This window comes from Notechis scutatus, chromosome 1 (assembly GCF_049901735.1).
Source record: "Notechis scutatus isolate UNSWTSFEM ecotype Mainland chromosome 1, rNotScu1.2, whole genome shotgun sequence".
Lineage (NCBI taxonomy): Eukaryota > Metazoa > Chordata > Lepidosauria > Squamata > Elapidae > Notechis > Notechis scutatus.
This window is the reverse complement of record NC_142009.1, coordinates 250,590,934-250,604,687: the sequence shown is the minus strand read 5'-3', so window position 1 is coordinate 250,604,687 and position 13,754 is coordinate 250,590,934. Positions and strand designations below refer to the sequence as shown.

The following is a 13,754-nucleotide window of genomic DNA, read 5'->3' as shown; positions in this document are numbered from 1 at the left end:
CATCTATGTCCCGGAAACGGAAATGACGTCCCTAGAATGGCGTGGCCTTTTCCGCCCGGAGAGTGTGGTAGAGGCGAGGTGTGGGTACTGTCGTGGCCATGAGCGTGCCGGCTTTCATCGATATCACGGAGGAAGATCAGGTCGGGATACCAGACGGTTGCTTTCTCTCCTGAGGCTGTTGGTGTCTTCCATTTGTCATATCTCCCTTTACACCCCACCCCGCCGCCACCTCCTTATTCCCCAGACCTTAAGAATGAATGTCTATGGAGATTCTCAGTCGTCCAGGTCAGGGGTCTCCCAACCTTTGCTGGCTGGGGAGTTCTGGGAGTTGAAGTCCGCCAGGCTTAAAGTGAGGCCAAGCTTGGAGACCCCTGGTCCTGGTCATGTTTGTCCCAAAAGGTGCTTTTTTTCTTCTTCTTCTTCCAAGAGGCAGCTGGACTTTTTGTTTTGTTTTGTTTTTGCCTTGGAGACGTTTCGCTCCTCATCGAAGGAGCTTCTTCGGTTCTTCTTGGATGAGAAACGAAACGTCTTCCAGGAAAAACGAAGCAAGCCCAGTTGGAAGAAAAAAGCACCTTTGGGACTCGGGAATGAATGTAAGACAGGACTGCAGCTCCGGCTGGCTCGTGACAGGCAAGGAGGGATATTTTGCTGATAGCTTGCAGCAGGTAGGATGTGTCTGCCTACCTGCCGACCTCTATCCCGCTGGAAGATAACCGTTTAAGTTCCCTTTTTCTCCTGGGTCTGCTCGTCCCTCCCTTTCTTGCTTCTCACTCGGCTGCCTTTTTTCCTAGTTCACCTCCCAAAGGTACGCTACCAATTTGGCAACGTCGGTCTGCCTGCTCTGGCGATGCTTCATTGATCAGGAATGATGTGAATATGGCTTCACTTGCAGTCCAGGGAATATTTACCCCTATGAGCACTTCACCCCTAAGACTTAGAACTGAAGCAAACAAAGTCCTAAATAGTTTTTGAGTCTAGGATTTGTTTTGAATATCAGAACTGAACGCAGAATTCACTTTTACTTAACCATTTGCTATCCTTTCATGTTCAGAGGGAAAGCTAAGTAAAGTTGGTGCTGTTAAAACAACTGCAAATTCAAAAGGCCTTGAGGAGTTCCTCCCAGTTAATAGTAAATACAGTAGATCCTGATTTGCCTCATTCTGGTATTCCTGGTCAGGCATTTGAGCCCTTATGATTTTCTTTTTGACACTGGGGATCATAAAATGGAATCAGTTATGATTGTGGCTACTGTATCCTGAAATAATAGTTATATACTCTTTCATGTGCCTGAGATAATATGATGTAGGTTTTAAAAAGCTAAATATCAAACAACTCAGCTGTGTAGCTAAAAACAGACTTGAGTGGAAAAATCTCGTGAAACTGTCGTGTGTGTTTATTCATATAGCATTTAGCAATAGCACTTAGACTTATATACTGCTTTACAGTGCTTTACAGCCCTCTCTAAGTGGTTTACAGAGTCAGCATATTGCCCCCCAACAATTTGGCCCCTCATTTTACCCACTTTGGAAGGATGGAAGGCTGAGTCAACGTTGAGCCTGGTGAGATTTGAACTGCCAAATTGAAGGCAGCTGGCAGTCAGCAAAAGTAGCCTGCAGTACATCACTCTAACCACTGCGCCACCATGGCTCATAGATATATAGATTTATGCATAGTACCAACACCATTACTTTTCTTATATATGAAACCATGATCACCTGATCAATTTGTTCTCCAGCCATCCTGACTTTAATTGATAATTCTGACAATTTCAATTCTTTATGGTAAAGTTTAAGTTCTGGTTATACTATTCTATGTACTGTAACAAATCATATGTTATATTAACCAGGTAATGATTATAATTGTTAAGTTTTCTAGAGCTGCTGAGCATGTGCAGTTTTCACAGACAATGTTCTTCTTTAAAAGGCTGCAGAACTTCGAGCCTATCTAAAATCCAAGGGAGCAGAGATCTCTGAAGAGAATTCAGAAGGTGGACTTCATATTGATTTAGCTCAGATCATTGAAGCATGTGATGTGTGCCTAAAAGAAGATGATAAAGGTTTGTACAATACAGATGCTTTGGTAAATGTTTCAAAAATAAAATAAATAGAAATGATGTAAAGACCAGGAACATTACAAATTAATTGTATTTTCCATACAGTTTTTAGCCTAGATTGGACATATAAATGAACAACTCACTGGTGGATAACTTACAGTGGGAATTGAATAGAATCCAAACACATTGATATATTTTCCCATATCATGAATATCTTTACACGAGGTGGGGAGGTGCATGGAGGTTGAGAGCTGCATTACATTTAAAGGTAGGATTAGGTTTGGGAGAGACTTTTGGGACTATCTGGGAGTTTAGGATTAGTGGCTGTTCTAGTTCTGACTCTTTCTGGAAGAGCACTTCTTGAACAATGGTCCTGACAAACTTTTATTCTTTTCTCTAATCAAGATCAGAAATTATCAGTTCATAATCTAATGTGACTAGCCTATACTGGCCAAGCCACCTAAATTATATATGAGGCTATCAGATTTATGTGAGGCTATTAAATTTATTTGCCATTCTAGTGTCAAAGATGAATCAAGGAATATTGATTACATATTTGCAAGACAAGAACTTTCTTCTAATTAATGTAAACTTTTGTTTTCCATATAGATGTTGAAAGTGTGATGAACAGTGTTGTATCTTTGCTTCTTATTCTGGAACCTGACAAACAAGAAGCTTTGATTGAAAGTTTGTGTGAGAAGCTAGTCAAATTTCGGGAAGGTGAACGGCCTTCACTGAGGCTACAGCTGTAAGTGTCTTGTGTGGGAGAAAATAGTATGTTTTTTATTACATACAGAACAATTATCTCTGGTAAAAGAAATCTGGAAGTCTTGTAAGACTCTACAAACCTTTTTATACATATTTCTGCATATGAGTAGAAAAATGGGAATAATGATATTCTATACTCAAAAAAAAATCTTGAGTATCACAGAATTCAATATAATGGTAAAAATGCTTGCTTTTAGTACACTTAAAAATTTGGTGAAAATGAATTGTCTATTATTGTTTAGGTTGAGTAACCTCTTCCATGGGATGGATAAAAATACCCCTGCAAGGTATACAGTCTACTGCAGCCTTCTTAAAGTAGCTTCCTCCTGTGGCGCTATACAGTACATTCCAACTGAACTGGAACAGGTAAGCAATTAGACCTAAGAGGTGAGGGCAGGTTAACAAATACAAAATTACCAATGAAAATAGCGTTCCTAACATTATTCTTTAAAAAGGTATTAATTTATATTCAAATATCATTCTTCTCAGGAGCAGGATCATATGCTGAGAAAACTGTTCAGGCAGTCCATCTTCCTGAAGATGGGGAGTAAATAAGATTTTTATTAACTTCACAATCTTCCAGTGTTCCACTGATGCTTTTAAAACACATTAGAGAGGATTAATAGATACTGAAACATTGGCAGTTGTGGATTAGAATTAGGGTTGCTATATTTTTTACCAGTGGGTCAGATGCCTCCCATGGGTAGAAATAAATCCAATCCACTTCTTTGGTACTATGTTGAATGCAGATACTTTTTGTTGGAGTTTAGTTTCCTGCTTTCAAATAAATTATGTGTAGTAATATTACTATTTCTGGAAGAGTAAGTAAATATAAAATTGTACTGGTCCTCTTAATGGTCATATTCAGCAACTGTTCAAAATTATGAATGCACTGAACAAAGGATACTTATGACAGGTCCTCTTAGTTGTGACTATCATAGCATCCTTGTGATCATGTGATCGCTGTTTGAGCAACTGGCTTGTAGCATATGGCATTGCAGCAAATGGCAATCACATAACCATGGGATGCTGCAACTATGCAGGTTTCCTCTAACAGTGACAACTGGGCCTGCTTGAACCACTATCATAAGTCATATGACATAACATTACTATTAATGATGGAGTTGCCGATCCCAATTATCATTGGTAAACAAGGACTACCTGAAGACATAGAAACCAGCTAATATCCCAGATTTGACATTCTTATACCTTATTTTAGAAATGTTTTCATTTCAAAAGCCAAACTATTGAATGATGTTGCTCAACAGTCAAAACATACTTTTTATCTTAATTTTATATAGGTTCGAAAATGGATTTCAGATTGGAATCTTAACACGGAGAAAAAGCACACTCTTCTTCGACTGCTATATGATGTATTAGTGGACTGCAAGAAGAGGTTAGAAAAACTGCATGTATATAAAATTTTAAAATATATGTTGAATCCACAGTTAAACATATGTAGACAAGGTGTTTTAAACTTAGGTACTGAAATTTACCTTTGTCATGACTAATTTGGTTCCTGTTGAATTCTATGAGTCTATAATAAATATGTTTTATTATATTTGGGACATCTTGGACTTCTACTGTTTGGGACAAAACTTCCGGGAAGTGTTAAATACCTCCCAGAATGGCATGGTCTAGGAAAATATTCAGCAGGACACAGAGAGGGAATGGAATGTTCTGGATCATTGTTCGGGTAAAGGGGTTTTTGGCTTAGTCATAGGATTGACTTCAGACTGCTTTATCTTCTTTATTTAAAGAGATTGATTGAGCCAATTTGAATATTCAGGAAATCTTGTTAAAATCAGGTGGGTAGGATTGAGGGGCAGATAACAGAATAAAGTAATTTTATTACTAATAAATTCAAATGTTAGATTGCAAGATATAAGGCTTTCAGGATTAGAATGAATGGTAATTTCCACATACCATCTCCTCATTTTGGCCTCTTCTAACCTTTATTTTCCTAAGGGAAAAGTCAACGGAAAAAATATTTTCTCCTTCAGCAAGAAAAAGGCAGAGAAATCCCTATGGATTTGATTTTGGATTTGCTTGTTCTTAGATGATTGATAGATTAAATATTCTTTGATTCTCCATTCCTAAAGCGATACTGGAGTTATTTATGCTGAATTAATGGGAACATGAATTAATAGTCATCGTATTGTACCTAATGATCATGCTTTTCTGTTGATGGATTTTTTTCTATTTACATGATAGTGATGCAAAAGGTTTTCCTTTTTTCGCTGTGAAAGAAAATTTCCAATAAATTTACACAACATAAGATCTGTTCAGGTTCTTTTGCAGAAAACTATTGAATAAGCCTTTTCTTCAAAGCAAATTTGGTAATAATAGTGATTGATTATTGCAAGATCTAAAAATAGATTCTTAAGTGGGAGTTTCTAGGGATATTAAAATATTGAAGAGCAATTCGACATGGTGGAAGCAGATTTTCATTCTAGGGGCACATGTGGAAATTCATTCTGCTGGATTTTTCTATGTTTCCCCTTGTCGAGTTTAGAGGATGGACGGATGGATAAATAATCATTTTTGACTTTGAATGTTTATTTGGCAATTCTACCTTGGATCTCCCCCCCCCCAAAAAAACAACACCAAAAAAAAACACCAAGTTAATGCAGGAACATGATTGTTGGCCTTGCAATCTCAGCCAATCAAATACAAATTGAAGTTAGATCAAACTAAATTTCAAAAATTGTGAAGGTTTATCATTAAAACTTTAGACTCAAGAGATCATTCAAAGTACTTATATTTTAAGGTATGAGAAGTTTAAAAAACTTCCAAGGGTTACAGTATCAACCAGCACTGCCGGTCTTATGAACAATCTCTCTGACATTTTGAGGATTGACACCTGGCACAACATTGCCCCTGAAGTCCATATGGCCCTGATAGTATTGTGTTATTATAAAGGCTTAAAGGCTAGACTTTTCAGCAGGCCATGGGGGTAGTTTCTTATAATCCTATTCTATAAATATTTTGTACTGTTTTCGTGGCTCTTGTATGATTTTCTCCGATGTGAATGTTTAGTAATTTGATTGTCACATATTATTACTTTGCCTCCCTTTTTTAAATTGATGTTTTAACCTTAGTTAAGGAACATTACAGAATTGCAGGTTATTCACTTCCTTGAGTTTATCTTTTCTGCCTCTCCAAAAAGGAATTGGAGAGATTTAAGACAATCTTAGCATTTTCTTTGCTTCTTAATGATTGTATAGAGATGTGTTTTAGCATTTTCTACCTGGCTTCCTGCAACCAGCCAATTTTCCTACAGCCAACAATATAAAATTATTTTGTAATTACTGTAAAGTTAACTATGAAACTACATTTTAAGAGGAAAATTGAGGCTGAATAACTTCATGGTGCTTCTTTATCCTTATACTTCTACATCAAAGTTGTAACTTTCCATGCACTCTGCATTAGAATAATAATTTTGTAATACCTTGATGAAATGATTTTTAAAAGAAATGTTTTGTTTTCCAGCAGTGACAGTGCAGCAAAAATCATGGTAGAATTGCTGGGAAGTTACACAGAAGATAATGCATCTCAGGCGAGAGTTGATGCTCACAGGTAATATAATTGTAAAATCATGAGTTTTTCATGGAGGATTTTGTTCAGGAGTAACTATTTATTTCTTCTATGTCTTTGTAAAGCTTTATTATACATATGGCAAAAAGAGATGAAGCTAAAAAAGTTTATGAATGGGAAAAGGATATATGTGCACATGTGTAGAAAAGGTGGAGGTCTTATTACTACTATTTTAATAATGCAGATTTCAGGCATTTAGAATGTAGGCAATAGTAAATATTTTTGTACAAGGGTATGTTATATAATCTTCCAAAACATGAGAATATATCAGTTTAAGTACAATTAATTTCTTGATTAATGCTGTTGAGTTTCTTGCAAAAGAAAAAGCTAAAATAAAACTTCAAATGCTTTGTACAAAGTATCATTTTCTTCAGAGAAAATGAATATTTCTTCATAGAAAGCATTGTTTTTCTTTATTGTTGCTTATTTCTTTTTTCTGTTAAGTTGTAGTTTTAGAAAGTTTAGATCTAAGAGCACAGATTGTAATCTTTAAATTATTACAGAAATATGTTCTGCTAAATAGTAAGAAAGCATAAAATTGTGTGTGTCCATTTTGCTTTCTGTTTAGGTGCATTGTCCGTGCATTAAAAGATCCAAATACCTTTCTTTTTGATCATCTTCTTACTTTAAAGCCAGTCAAATTTTTGGAAGGAGAACTTATCCATGATGTAAGTATTATTAAAAAATATAAAACTGGTATAATACAACATGAGATATTCTAGCTAAGCTATTTGAGTGATTTATGTCCACTTTGTTATGAATTCTTGTCAGTTTTAATGGTTGCAATAAACTACATCCCAGTGTGCTGTAAACAAGCAAGAATATTATAATTATCATTGGGCATGCATGCTTCTTCCCTTCTGTTTTCAACTTCTCCACATTTCACGAATTATGGTTAATGTGAATAATACTTAGCTTTAAATAGTCCAACTTTAGGTTACTGAAGAAAGTACCTTGCTTAAATTGATTGTAGATAAGTATAAGCAACATTATCTGAACAAGGGAAACTCCACTTAATGAAAGAGAAAACTGAACTACATTCTGGACCCAGGAAGAAAGATGGAAGTAATCATCTAACCATGGTTTATTTCTGCTCATGCATGTCATGCTAAATCTTAGCTGGAAAATCTGAACCCTATATATGTCTCTTATATACTGTATAAGGGACTTCTGTTTTATTTTTATTTACGGGACTTATATGGCTACCTATCTTATACAATAACTATTACAACTCAAAGCAGTCCAGAAAACAGGTAAAAATAAAGATGCCAGACTAAACATTCTCACAGCTCACCTCCTTATCCTAGCCCAATCCTTGGGGGAAGAGACAGATGGTCATAGCCCTCCAGAAGATTAAAAGGGTAGAAATCCTTCTGATTCACAGTCGGAGGCTGTTCCAAAGGACTGGGGTGGCCACAGTGAAGACTTAGGGTTTTTAGTATACTTAAATAAATAACAAACCCCCCCCCCAAAAAAAAAGAAATCCAGGCAAAAAATTGCCTCTTTGGTGACCTCAGTACTATGATGACTGTAGTGATTTTTAAAATATTGCTTTTATTTGTGTGTGTGTGTATGTATATATGTTGGAGGAATGGACAATTTTGATTGCCTCGGAAAGCAACCTCAGGCCATTTTCAAATCTGTTTTTTTTTTTTTTTTTTACCTCTCAGCGACCTTTCAAACCTTGTATCTAGGATTATACAGTTTTTGAACTTGAAGTTCATATAATTGAATCAATTTTAATTACAACTGCATAGGAGCATTTTGTTGTTGTGGTCCATTAAATCAAGGCTGACTACATGAATAGGTTTTTGTTGTTTTTTTATTAACATTTTTGGAAGTGGTTTTTCCAAACTTCTTAGGGTTGTGAGAAAGTACCTGACCTAAAATTACTCAGCTAGCTTTCATGCCTAAAACAGGGCTAGAACTCTTGGCTTCTAATCAAGCACCTTTAATTACACCATCAAATATCTGAGGCTACCTTACACCAACTCAGAATGTTGGCCATTTGGCCTGGTATCGTTAATGCTAAATATTAAGAAATGTACACAGCGACATTGAACACATGTTGATATTTTCTGTTGGAATTTAGTGCATTGTAAAGCACAGAACTGCTTTACAATGCACTAAATCATTGCATTAACCCCTGATTTAGAAATGTCCTCTAGTTATAATGATCATATAAAATTACTGAATTATGTATTGCGAGAATCAAAGTGTGGTGAGGATTGTGTCTAAATAATATTGTTTGGAACTATTGGATTAAATAAAATTTAATTGTGTTTATTAAGGCAATTTTTGTGTCCTTTCTGCATCTCAAAAAGATTTAGGGAGCTGCACGTTATCTACACTTCTGAATGAAATGTTTGTGAAATGCCTATTGAATTAAATTTAGTTTTATTTTCAAACCTATTAGATTTATCGTGAATTTATTTATTTCTTTTTTTGTAGCTTTTGACCATTTTTGTAAGTGCCAAGTTAGCATCCTATGTCCGTTTTTATCAAAACAACAAGGACTTCATTGACTCTCTTGGTAAGAATTTTGTTATTATATTCTTAGTTGTTTCTTATATCTTGTTATTATTATGAAGTTAACCAATCCCAGCCTGTTGAGGAAAGAGTGTTAAGAATGGGATATTTCTCTTTATTCTATAGTAGGCTGAAATAACTCCTATTTGCAGAGGAATTGTTTCATCTCTGTTTTCATCAGCAAGACCTATGACCCAACTATCTTCCTGTAATCATATATGCATCCTACAGCTAAGATAAGGCTCAGATGCATCATTGAATAAACTATTTTTAGCTTCCACACAGGTGTGGTTTATCTTTGTTTCTTATTTTTCAATTGCAGAATGTCCAAATGTGTATCAAAATGAAAATCTGGTTTGATAATTGCTTACTTGGTATTCTCTTGGTGTAGCAAATGTTAGAGAATTGGGATATCAGTTCTGTGCCACATATTATAGTAATAAACTATACCAAAACCTCCTAAAATATTAGTTGGGATCATTCAAAGTAAACAGGCGTATAAAGAAATGAATCTGCCTTTCTATAGAGTAGTAGTGTATAGATACTTTGCAAACTTTGTAAAGGAACTCAAATTACATGTCCTAGATCAAAGGTTCCCAAATTCAGATACATTTAGTCTACAGCTACATCACCTAAAAATCCTGGCATTGCTCTTCTGAAGAGATAAGATTCAGGACAGCTACATGTTACTATTCACAGAGAATGGAAATGGTTCCTCCCTCCCAAATGTTCATTGCTTGAATTACTAAGAATTTTTTTAACATAGTCTTGGCGCTTAGTGCTGGTTACAGGCTTTGCTCTGTTTTGTGTGTGCAAACATTGTTTAAGAAACCATTAAGGTACTAAAATACAGTAAAATTAAATACTTCTAAGTGTTCTTATGCAAGCTTAAGCTTTTTTAAATGTATTAAAACCTATCAAACCACATTCTATCACAGTTAATATGTTTCATAGGATGACGCTTTGTGATGGAATGTTAATGTCAGCACCCTCTTTATTTATACACCATGGAAAGAAAAGGAGTAGTAATTAACACTTTGACACTCCCCCATTGGTGTGTAATTGACTGTTTCAAAGGAGCACTGGTTCATAAGTAATTGCATGCATGAAAATTACTTTTTCTGTATTGCAGCATTTTAGGACAAGGGTCAGCGACAAAGCAAAAATCGTTCAGTGATGCAGGCTTTTATATTACTGCATTACGATTTAGGGATACTAGTACTGAATAAATATTTTCATAAAATCAGGGTTTAATATTTTTGTGGGTTTTAGTTTCTAAAAAATGTAATTCTAAAGCAAATGCAAAATGGAATGCCACTCCTCTTGTATCAGTTAATGAATACAGTAGAATTTTTAAAATAATTTTGTACCACATCCACTTGAAGACATTGGGTTAGATCCATACATTTGCCCTTAACACAGTGTTATTGCTTTTGGAGGAGACAAAGTAAAATAGTGATTTTTGCAGATCTGTCCTTCTGGCTAGGATCCATTTTTCTCCAAAAGTTTGATATCTCTCCAGAAGCATTAAAGATGGCAATGAGGGCTCAAGTAGAGAACAAATGGCCAAATGTATAATTTCATTTCCTTCCTGTATTAAAAGAAGCCTCTGCTAGATCCATAACTATATAGTAGACTAGGCTCAGATAAGTATACTCATTTTTCCAAGCATTTTTAGCTTATTTATACATGAAACTGAACCAGTTGCCTTTATACATAAGTAATAAATAGGTTGCATGTGTTCTTTTGAAATATTAAGACACAGAGAACTGCACAGAATGCATTTGATACCTCTTGTCAGTCCATTTAACCCAACTATGATTATTAATTCATCTGGTATGTGAAGAATCCCATAAAGGATTACAATACTTTTAATACTTCTAAGCTTAAAAAATATTTTTCTTCCTCTTTTACTTGCTCATTTCCCCTTGTTTTAAAATTATTAGCAAGCCACATGAAGCCATAAAATCTGTTCAGGAAAGGCTCCCACAGGTGGCATCTGTTTGTTACAATGCATTGCCTTATTAATGTTGACAGGTTAGGCCAACAGTTGTATTATCTTGTGTCAACTGTGAATCACCCTAACATGTTCACATTTGAATCTCATCATACAGACAAGAGGCAACCTTTTTACGTTTAAAGGGGTAATTAATGCTTCATTTGCATTTGTTAATTAGAGTTTATGCACAACGAATTGATTTTTGGTGCTTGTAGATTTCTATTAAGCCCAGTTAGCTGTAGTTTCTGGAGCACCCTGTTTGGTTGAGTTATGATGATCGCATTTTTGTTGAATCTATGCCAGATAGTCTGCATCATAATTATTGCTAATTAATGCAGCATTATGTCTGGTAGTAATCTGCTTCCTGCTCTTATATGAATGTTAGTGTTATTAATTCAAATATAAATATTTGTTGTGCATTTGGATTTGCTTTGGCAATTTCTAAAATGTAATTAATGTTACAATAGTTGCAAATTGAATGAAAAAAAATTGTCATAGAAAAGATTGCATCCAGCTATAACTTTCCAATTGTGGAATGGCTTTTCTATACAATTCTGTACACAAGACAAATTGATTCTATATATGGGAGGCCTGGAAAGGAAGTTTTATTACCCAAGCAGGTCTTCTTTGATGCTGGATGAGACCATAGAAATATACATAAATCAGATATTTATCTAAGCTTTCAATGCTCAATAATATATATATGATTCAGCAAGATGCTTTTCTCTCTCATATAATACTAGCATAAGAAAACACTAATTAACTCTTTATTTTATTGCTCATACCACATTTTAATTGTGTAGGTTTCTTTTCTTCGGCATACCGTCAGCAATTTTCTAGCTTATTGCGCTAGCACATTATCATTGTTTTTTTAAATAACTCCAACTCTTTATCTAATTTTAATTTTCTACCCTAATGTAATCTCTTTGCCAAATTTTTTAATTACTAGCTTTTCATCTCCTCAGATAAAAAAATATCTGCACTCCGTTTTTGTTTTGCTTTTTTCCCTTATTTTCCCTATTCAAATCTTTTCTCATTTCATTTTTTGTAAGATTACTATCTTTCAGTAATTTGAGTGGATCTAATTAATAAATAATATTTTCATGGCATAAAAATAACCCTGATAAGTGATATTTATGCAGCAGCTCTCAAGGCTACAGATTGGCCAAGAGAAAAATAATAGGCAATCCTGTTTTTCCTAACTTTCCTTGAGATTTTTCTTTGTCTGCCCTATATTTTGAGGAACTTTTCTTGGGTCTACTAGTGTTTTGGCAGGATTGTATAAGCATTAAATTGGCACTCAAATTGGCAGAGGTGCTCACTGCATTAAAATTCTCAGAACATTATAACAGTGTTAAAATAGTGCTCACATTTTGCATGTACTGGTACTGTGGTGTTTCATACTCTGTGCAATTTATGAAAAGAATCTCAGTAATAAAAATTGATTTTTTCCCCTAAATCATGTTATAAGAACATTATTTGTCAGAGTCTGCACGCAAGTAATTACATCTCAGTATTCTCTAACATAGGTCTGTTGCATGAACAGAACATGGCAAAAATGAGATTGCTTACCTTCATGGGAATGGCAGTAGAAAACAAGGAAATTTCATTTGACACCATGCAGCAGGAACTTCAGATAGGAGCTGATGATGTGGAAGCATTTGTTATTGATGGTAAGGTAATTTGTTAGACACAATTTGTAGTGTAATTCAGTTCTGTTGAATATATATTTTTCAGTTGTATGAGTTTTTAAAGCTGAATTTTAAGTGAAATACAATGCATAAAAGCAATGCATAGTTTTTACAATGTTGAATTTTTATTAAATTACACATTTTATGGCAGAATGTATAGAAATAAAAAATGCACAATGTATTTATTTTAAATAAATCAATGTATAAAATACTTCCTGGTAATAATCCTTTCTTCCTGGGTTGAAATAAACACACATTGAAAGAATACAGAGTACTACAAGAATATTTTATAGAATTTAAAAAGGAATTTATTGTGCCTCATTCTGGTTTGTTTTATAGCTGTGAAAACAAAGATGGTGCATTGCAAAATTGATCAAACGCAGAGAAAAGTAGTGGCCAGGTGAGCCCTCAGTCTTTTTCTGCACCAATGCGGTCCCGATTACAGTACTTATACATCTGTTTAATATTTTAACTAGAAGTAAGATAATTCTTATCAGTTTCCTGTTGTTAAATAGTTGCTATTTATCATAATTTTATTAAAGTTCAGACTGAATGTGATTAGCTTATTTAATGAAAGAGTCCTATTTTCCAGAACATTTCATTTAATGGCCAAACAGTGGCAAGAATACTAATGAGTCCTGTATGATGGTTTTTAACTGAAGGCTGCAGAATCCTAGAGTAGCTGAGGTTTGCTATAAACAATTTGAAAAGGTTTTTTTAAAATCTAGATTCTAGCTTGTATTTTCTAAGTAGGTATTTATGAAAAGTGTAACATTTTTATTACTTTATTATTTTTTACATTTCTTTAGTCACAGCACACATCGGACCTTTGGAAAACAGCAGTGGCAGCAGTTATATGACACCTTGAACTTCTGGAAACAAAATTTGAATCAAGTGAAAAACAGTCTTCTCAGTTTGTCAGATACTTGATTCTTCAGTTAGAAGCTTATCTCATTGAAAATGGATGACAATAAACCATTCAGCTTAATTCTGTGAATTTCTTTATTGATATACTAAACAGCAATTGGATTTTAAGGCATTCATTAAATTGCCTTCAAGCTTGTTTAAAAATAGCAGCAGAAGTAATAAATTCCATTTTTATAATCATAATAATACT

General features: G+C 34.5%; 1 protein-coding gene across 1 annotated transcript; it reads left to right on the top strand.

Moving 5' to 3' along the window:
* Nucleotides 1–46: 46 nt before the first annotated feature.
* Nucleotides 47–13,625, top strand: EIF3M (eukaryotic translation initiation factor 3 subunit M). The gene is made up of 11 exons (XM_026664793.2): nt 47–140; nt 1,924–2,056; nt 2,663–2,801; nt 3,064–3,187; nt 4,123–4,217; nt 6,314–6,400; nt 6,987–7,086; nt 8,870–8,951; nt 12,476–12,619; nt 12,977–13,037; nt 13,447–13,625. Exons 1-11 carry the CDS (start codon nt 99–101, stop codon nt 13,565–13,567), a joined length of 1,128 nt encoding a protein of 375 aa, XP_026520578.1. The 5' UTR covers nt 47–98; the 3' UTR covers nt 13,568–13,625.
* The last annotated feature ends 129 nt before the right edge of the window (nt 13,626–13,754 follow it).

Excerpts from the sequence above, each read along its gene's own strand:
- EIF3M (XM_026664793.2), top strand. The coding sequence starts at position 99 with ATGAGCGTGCCGGCTTTCATCGATATCACGGAGGAAGATCAG. Across the intron at positions 141-1,923 it reads ATATCACGGAGGAAGATCAG|GCTGCAGAACTTCGAGCCTA; the intron begins GTCGGGATACCA and ends CTTCTTTAAAAG. Across the intron at positions 2,802-3,063 it reads CCTTCACTGAGGCTACAGCT|GTTGAGTAACCTCTTCCATG; the intron begins GTAAGTGTCTTG and ends ATTATTGTTTAG.